Source organism: Pongo pygmaeus, chromosome 19 (assembly GCF_028885625.2).
Source record: "Pongo pygmaeus isolate AG05252 chromosome 19, NHGRI_mPonPyg2-v2.0_pri, whole genome shotgun sequence".
Lineage (NCBI taxonomy): Eukaryota > Metazoa > Chordata > Mammalia > Primates > Hominidae > Pongo > Pongo pygmaeus.
The window spans coordinates 74,065,662-74,074,217 of NC_072392.2; the positions used below are offsets into that span (position 1 = coordinate 74,065,662).

The following is an 8,556-nucleotide window of genomic DNA, read 5'->3' on the forward strand; positions in this document are numbered from 1 at the left end:
TACATTTTATCATATTTTATTCCAAATTTTTTTTCTCAGAAAGATATACACAACTATTTTCTAAGACATGTGACATTTTGCATGGGTTCATTAATTTATTTGTATTCGAGGAGTTAAAAAATATTTTCAGCCTTGGTTTATGTACATTGAAACTATGGCTATGGGTTTAGATGATTCCCTTGCCATAAAATGAATATTCTATCAACAGTAATCAGCCATAGAGCTATATTTACCATGCTAAAGGAATAAAACACGTTTTATTTGGAGATGAGCACGAATGCTTTATGGGCTCCCAGTATACCACAAATAAGCCGGAAGGAGAGGAAATAGTAAAGCAGAAAGACTGAGGATGCCTGGAGGGCAATTCTAGGATATGAGAGCCCCGCTGGATTTGTGCTTCCGGTTTGGATGTCCCTGGTTGAAGCCCCATCTCCTTTCTAGGACGCTGCTGGCTTTGATTCCTCTACCTGCTGTCCTTAACATTCACAAACAGCAGTTTTCAACCGTGCAGATGACATAGGCTGAGCATGGCTCACAAGTGTTGCTCGAGGTGCATGTGGTCGAACATGGGTTACAGGAAAGCCTGGGGAAAAATTGATTTTAAACCAAGCTTAACAAGGGAATCTTGATAAAATGGCAACTCAGAAAAACCATGTCAAAATTTGCCCTGCAAATTATGTTCTGAAAAAAATTCTGCACAATAGCATTGACTGAAGCCTGTTTCTTCTCCACACCCAGAATTGCCACTTCATGTTCACTGTAGCAGTGGCAGTTGAATAGTATTTTATATTTTTTCTTGATTTTGCACATGTTATCTTAGGCCTCTTCCTGATTTTCCTTTAGTGGAAAACAGGAACAAAGGGAGATGCCAGCATAAAATGTTACACTAATAATTAATCTGCCTTTAGAATATTTTTAAAATATCTCTAGTGTCATGTTCTTAACCTCAGCCACTTTTCAGCACTCTTTTAAGAAGATCCCTGAACACACTGGGGAGGTTTGAACTTGTCCAGACCTTGGGGAAACAGGATTCTTTTACATCAGCCTCTTTGTGACTCTGGGGGATTTCATGAGTAACTGTGGAACTTGCCTGCTGTCCTCGCTGTCCAGCAGGCCCCAGTACGTGTTGATCTCACCCTCCAGCCGGGCCTTCACGTCCAGGAGCACCTGGTACTCCTGGTTCTGTCGCTCCAGGTCGCAGCGGATCTCGGCCAGCTGGTTCTCCACGTTATCGATCAGGCACTGAATCTGGGCCAGCTGGCAGCTGTACTGGGCCTCAGTTTCTGCTACGGTGCATTCCAGAGATTCTGTCTGCAGGATGAAACATTGTCCAAAGGACCATGAAGTGCAGTCTCTCGGGCCAGAGTGCCTACTTTCAAATTCCTGCTTACCCTTTTCTAGCTATGTGACCACTGGCAAATTATTTCGCTTTTGTGAATCTCAGTTTTATTCTCTGTATAGTGGGGAATACAAAGTATTTGTCTCATTAGAGGGTTGTGAAGATTAAGAGTTAATATGCGGGCCAGGCGCAGTGGCTCATGCCTGTAATCCCAGCACTTTGGGAGGCCGAGGCGGGCGGATCACAAGGTCAGGAGATCGAGACCATCCTGGCTAACACGGTGAAACCCCATCTCTACTAAAAATACAAAAAATTAGCTGGGCGCGGTGGTGGGCGCCTGTAGTCCCAGCTACTCAGGAGAATGGCGTGAACCCGGGAGGCAGAGCTTGCAGTGAGCCGAGATTGTGCCACTGCACTCCAGCCTGGGTGACAGAGCGAGACTCCATCCAAAAAAAAAAAAAAAAAAGAGTTAATGTGCGTAAAGCATTTAGAACAGTGCCAGCCATACTGCCACTGTTCTACGTGTCAACTATCACTACCACCTACCACCACTATGACTACAGCAATACATGACATATTTGTGAAGCTTAAGGACTATCCACAGCATATGAGAGGAAAGATTGAGTTTGGGCTCTTGGCAGGGAGGGGTACTATAGTGCTGTTAAGAGAAGAGGCTCTGGATACCAGAGGCTGGGACGGGCACATGTGTGGTAAGGGGATGAAGAGAGGTTGGCTAATGGGTGCAAACATACAGTTAGACAGAAGGGATACGTTTTCATGTTAGACAGCAGAGAAGGGTGACTACAGTTAACAACAATACACTGTGCATTTCAAAATAGCTAGAAGAGAGGACTTGAAGTGCTCCCAACACATAGAAATGATAAATACTTGAGGTGATGGATGCTCTAAATATCCTGACTTGATCATTACACATTCTATGCATGTAACAAAATATCACATCTATGTTAAAAAAATTTACACATATATCAATAAAAATAAATTTAAAAAGAGAGAGAGAAGAGACTCTGGGATTCAACTGGCTGAACTCAGCTTCCAAGTTTGCCTCTTAGAATTGCATCCTTTGCGAGTTAGTTAATCTGAGTCTCAGTTTTCCTTATCTGTGTCATGGGATAAAGGTATCTATCCCATAAAGTTACTGTGAGGCTTAAATGAGCATAGTGCCTCTCACAGGTTGAATGCTCAGCTATCATTCTTCTAGGTGTTCTCCGCAGGGCCTAATGACATGCACACAGTGGTGCTTGACCAGAACTGGTTCATGTCATCTTGAACGCATGGTGTTCCTGTTGCTTGAGTGGGGTGGGGTGGGGTGCAGTGAAGGATAAGGTTGAAGTGTAGACGCTGGGAAACTGTAGGATGAAATGTTTGAAAATGATTCTTTGTTTTAGATATAACAGTGAGCTTGGAAAACTGGCCTGAATCAAATGAGAATTAAAACCTGCCGGAATGCTTAAGTGACCATGGCCCGGAGGTTTCTCTCTCGCTCTGCTTCTCCCTCCCTGTCCCTGGAGGCTGCCGCAGCATCAGACTCAAGCCCAGGAGTGAAGGTAAGGCATCTTAGAGGACAAGCTGTGGACCTGTCACTTCTGCTTCTATTAATAGCTGGGTAAACGGCAGTACTCGGGAAAGGCAAGGAAATGTGATCCTTGGATATGGAAGAGGGCTTAACATCTCAGGGCCTGACTTATCAGTGACACAACGGACACTGCCTTTGCCTCACGCACCAGGCTTTGCTGTGCTTGGAGCTCAATTTCCAGAGCATTGGCTGTGCGTTTCAGTTCCAAGATCTCTGTCTGGCAGCCCTGCAGCTGCTCCGCACTGGACAGTTGCTGCTGATTCAGCTCTTCTGTCTGAAACACAGGCACCATTAGAGAATTCAAAAAAGGCAGAAGTCTGTAAGCCTGACATTTTTTCAATCTGGGTACTGACCTGAACAGCGAACCATTCTTCAGCTTCTCTGCGATTGTTGGCAAGCACCGTTTCATACTGACAGCGCATCTCATCCAGGACCCTGTTGAGGTCAAGGGTGGGGGCAGTGTCCAGCTCCACACTGAGGCGGTCGCCAAGCTGTCCACGAAGCAAGTTGACTTCCTGAAAGTGGGATGGTGTAAAGAATGTCACAGAATGGTGGGGAAAAATCCATTTGACATCCAATGGCATTCTACTTCTGTTTTTTGGAGCAGTGGGTAAAAGTGTGAGATTTTGATTCAGATTGCCTGGGCTGAATCTCTTTTCACCACTTAGAAGGGCCTCAGTTTCTTCATCTGTAAAATGGACATAATAATTGGACATTTTTCCAGAAGGTTATTATGAGATCTAGAAGTCAATCTACACATAATTAACTTATAAAAGTTAATTATGGCACATAATAAGGTGTCAATAAATGTTAGCTATGATTGTCATGAACAAATGTTCAAAGAGCAAATGTACTTTGTTACATCATTCAGCTTCTCATTTTCTAGCTTTATCAATACATCAATCGCTTTATGTTTTATGATTTTTAGAAGTTTATAAATGCCAAATATTTAAAAACACTCGTCGAGATAGTGCATGAGTCTTTATCCCTTTTTTGAAATGGACTTCACAGTCTGTTTCTCAGCCTGATTTTCATACCCTGTGGATTGGAGCTAGGGGTGGCATAAAGCCTCCAAAGGAAGCCATTTGTGAAGTTACCTCCTCCACAAAGGCAAGGGCAGGAGAAGAGTTTGATTCCTTCGTCTGGCACTGTCTAGGGGCTATTTCACACCTTAAATCAGAGACACACTGGAATGATCAGGTTGAATAGTCATAATGCCTCGAGTAGTTTTTTGTTTGTTTGTTCGTTTGTTTTTTGAGATGGAGTCTCGCTCTGTCACCCAGGCTGGAGTGCAGTGGTGAGATCTCGGCTCACTGCAACCTCCGCCTCCTGAGTTCAAGTGATTCTCCTGCGTCAGCCTCCCGAGTAGCTAGGACTACAGGCGCCTGCCACCATGCCCAGCTAATTTTTGTATTTTTAGTAGAGATGGGGTTTCATCATATTGGCCAGGCTGGTCTTGAACTCCTGACCTTGTGATCCTCCTGCCTCGGCCTCCCAAAGTGCTCGGATTACAGGCGTGAGCCACCATGCCTGGCCTCACCTCGAGTAGTTTTATTCCAGCTTAAACAACATCTGCCCAAATTCGATTTACAAACATCAACAGATCATCTGTCAGTGTAAGTACGTTACTCTTGGAGTCCTTCAGCGGAGTTGCCACTTTCCTTACCTCTTCATGGTTTTTCTTAAGGCAAAGGAGATCTTCCTTCAGAGACTCCACATGGGCCTCCAGATCAGATTTGCACAGGGTCAGTTCATCCAGGATCCCATGCAGGCTGCTGATGTCAGCCTCTAACAGCTGGCGAAGGGACAGTTCACTCTCGTACCTTTCACAGCAAAAGAGAAATCCAATGCTTACTTTGCTGAATGCTGTGCAAAGTGTGGGGATACGTGGAGGATCGACACATGGACTTCAGGAAGCCATGTGCATAATTTCTCTTAATTCCTAAGTAATGATAAATTCAAGCTTTTAAAACATTCTTAACTTTAAAATATTATATAGAGAATATTTGTGTGTGTGTGAGAGAAAGAGAGAGAGATTGAGAGAGAGCCATAAATTATTTTCAAATTAAAATTAAGGCCAGGCGTGGTGGCCCATGCCTGTAATCCCAGCACTTTGGGAGGCCAAGGAGTTCCAGGCCAGCTTGAAGTCAGGAGTCTGAGACCAGCCTGGCCCACATGGTGAAACCCCGTCTCTACTAAAAATACAAAAATTAGCCGGGTGTGGTGGTGCACGCCTGCCTGTAATCCTGGCTACTCAGGAGGCTGAGGCAGGAGATCTGCTTGAACCCAAGAGGCAGAGGTTGCAGTGAGCTGAGATAGCACCATTGTACTCTAGCTTGGGTGACTAGAGTGAAACTCCTTCTCAAAATAAATAAATTAAATTAAATTAAATTAAACTTACTTTGACTTAAAGTCATCAGTGGCCAGTTTGCAGTTGTCAAGCTGTACAGCAAGTCTAGAATTCTCTGCTTTCGTGCATAAGATCTGGGAAGCAAGTCATTATGTGATAAATGATTCTTTGAGAGAAACCTAAATAAACTTCTATCCAACAGCTATGCCATTAGTTATCTTTTGAAAGTCTTTATAAGAAAGTGTAAAATCACCCTCAGCCTGCTTTTTTTATTAACCTTGTCACTTCATGAAGAAAAAAAGCAGCGCCAATTTAGAAACAAAATAATGAAATAAAAAGGTTTAGTTTTTTAATAACATAAGACATTTTGCAACACTCCCAGGCAGTTGAACACCATTAATGTTTTCTCCATCAGTAGTTTGTATTATGAGTATATCCTCTCCCATAATAATAGAAATTCATGGAGAGAAGAAAATGATTACTAGGTAGTTAAAAAGATGGCATTTCATGATCTGTGTTCAGATAATGTAAATGTTCAGTGTCACATACAAAAGTGATTTTGGATATAATACAGTTTTTCTGCATTTTATAGATGATGAAGGAAAAGCCTACAGGCAAGTTACTTTATTATAGTCACTCAGTAATCAGGGGTAGCTCTGGGGCTGATGCTGAGGTTTTCTGACTTTCAGTCCGGTGCTCTCCCCTATGTATCATTAACTCTTAGAATTCTCCTTTCCATTGGTTTCCTTCTGTAAAACAGCCCCTCCTAGTAGAAAGATAAAGCAAACCATAGATAGGGAAGGTGGAGCACTAGGGCAACAGGACACAGACCTTTTGTTGGAGATCTTCAATGGTGTTGAAGTAATGCTGATAATCCGGGCACACCATTGGGATATCCTGTTCACATTGTTCTTGGATCCTGGATTCCAGCTCTGCGTTGGTCTCCTCCAGGCTGCGCACCTTCTCCAGATAGTTGGCGAGTCTGTCATTCAGGAACTGCATCGTCTCCTTCTCATTGCTAGTGAACACCCCATCCTCACACCAGGCACAGTTCCCCACCAAGCAGGGACTATTACAACTCCCAGTAAAGTAGCATGGCAGGAGGCAACCAGTCAGCCCACGAGACCTGGATAGGAAGCTTGGAGTCTGACATCGGGATGTAGCACAGGCACCGGGGAGACAAGCTGTTTCCATGGAACAGCTTGAGGCAGGTGCACAACCGGAAGCCGTGGTACAGGACTCAGGAGAGCAGTGCGTGGAGGAGCAGTCAGAAGTCATCCTTCCAGAAGCAAAGACAGAGACTGGCTGCAAAACTTGGGTTGCCTTGACTCCAAAACTCTCCTCTCCTGAGAGTTTTATAACCCCCCAAAATGGGTGTTTACAGACTGCACCGGATGTTTTCTTTATCACTGATGGTGCCAGTTTTTGTACAAACATCTCATTAGAGTTGTTTATTTACTGAAGAAGAGTTTTATGCCTCATAAAAGAGGGATAACTTTAGGTTACCAAAGCAGGACCCACCCCATTTCCATGTGCAAGACAAAACACTTATTTCAGAAAATCGTCATAGGAAGCTTTGTCCTTTTGAAAGAATAAGAAAAGAAAGAGAAAATTTGGCCAATCAATAATTATAGATACAACTCATTACAAATCAGGAAAATACTGTGTCCACAGATTTTGATTCTGTGGATTGATTGCTTGTGTCCCCTTTTAAAATTAGTATTACAGCTCATAAAATGACAATTATTTGTTTGTGCCACCACCATAAAAATTGTCAGTGTGATTAGCAATCTTTCAATGCTTTTTGTGATCTCAGAGCATGTGCTGATAAAGACTGGAGGAGTGAGCTATATATTGGGTTTAAAGTGTGTGTGTGTGTGTGTGTACAAACCATGTCTACTTGCGTACAAATGGAAAAGTCACTTTACATAACTGATAAGAATAACTTGTTTTTCTGCAGGCTAAAATATAAATTGGTTAGAGCTGGAATTATGATCTTTGATTTCCTGAAACTTGCCTTCTCCACATTTCTCATTTCTTATTGTTAGATAAGTTATACTATTTTACCTGTATTCCTAATAAGAGTGAAATATAAATTCTAAGTTATAACCTTTTAGTCCCTTGGGAATTCCTTAATGATTATACTTCAGATTAGGGGCAAGGAACCCACAGGAGTCTTTTCTTCTGAGATGTAGAGCCTGTTTTCTCCTATTTATTTATTTATGAAGGCCTGAATTTCATGAAAGTTAAAAATACTGGAACTTGGAAAATAAAATTCTATTTAGGTTCCAAATCAGTAATTCTGCTGGATGAAATCTCTGGTGCCGAATCCGACAGACAGGAACTTGAGATATATAATTTTTTTGAATTCTTTCTTGATTTCACCTCCATTATGAAGCATAATCTATTTCACTTTGCTTGGTTTTAGTCGTTACATTTATTTCATTTTCAAAGGTGCATAGAGAAAATTGTCTCTAGAATTTTTAAGAACATTATAGGAAAAAAACACATTAATCTGAAAAAGTTAAAAAAATTTTGATCCAGAATAAACTTATTTTTTCTCCTAATCTTGAGTGCTACTTCCTAGGTAGCTGATAATAGAAACCAAACCAAACCAAACCAGAAGAACATATATAAGTGAGTTAAAATAGTCTCTTAGGATTTATTACTCCCTGGGCAGAGTTGGGTTTGAATTTAGTGATTCTCTTTACACATCAACACTTATGCAAAAAGTTCTTAGAGTGTCTCATGGTATATTGATGCTGCTCTGCGACAAATATGAGTTCAAGGATTCAAAAACACTTCTGAAAAATTACAAATCTCTGAAAGAAAATTATCTTTTCACAGTAACCTAATGAGTCAAAAGAAAAATATCTTTGAAGAAAACCCATGTTTTGGTTGTCCATCACGGGTTCTAGTTAGCTAAAATGCAGTCGTGTAAGTGCAGGTAAAATAAGAAATATTTCCTTTTGTCTGGAACTAATTTCTAATTGTAAATTATTGGTTACTGGTTATTGTCCTGCAGGTAGGACTATTTATTTTGGTCTTGATTAATTAGGTAGTGTTGTATAATGATCTATAGCTATAGTCTCCATCGTAGAATATAGAAATCACCCAGAATTCGTTTCTGTGGAGTCCTCCTTAGGGAAAAGAAGTCAGGCTGGCAGGACCAGAGGAAAGTGAAAAAAAACCAAAAAACAAAAAACAAAAAAAGCAAAAAACAAAGAAAGAAAGCAGATAAGCTATAAGACTCACCTTCTTCATGGTCCAGGA

At 41.6% G+C, this 8,556-nt stretch overlaps 1 protein-coding gene across 1 annotated transcript; it reads right to left on the reverse strand.

Annotated features, from left to right (window-relative positions):
* KRT40 (keratin 40) lies at positions 1–6,614 on the reverse strand. The gene is made up of 7 exons (XM_054457871.2): positions 6,115–6,614; positions 5,335–5,417; positions 4,600–4,756; positions 3,287–3,448; positions 3,082–3,207; positions 1,091–1,311; positions 1–583 (listed from the first exon to the last, which is right to left on the reverse strand). The coding sequence occupies exons 1-7, from the start codon at positions 6,559–6,561 to the stop codon at positions 484–486; spliced, it is 1,296 nt and encodes a 431-aa protein (XP_054313846.2). The 5' UTR covers positions 6,562–6,614; the 3' UTR covers positions 1–483.
* Between the last annotated feature and the right edge of the window lie 1,942 nt (positions 6,615–8,556).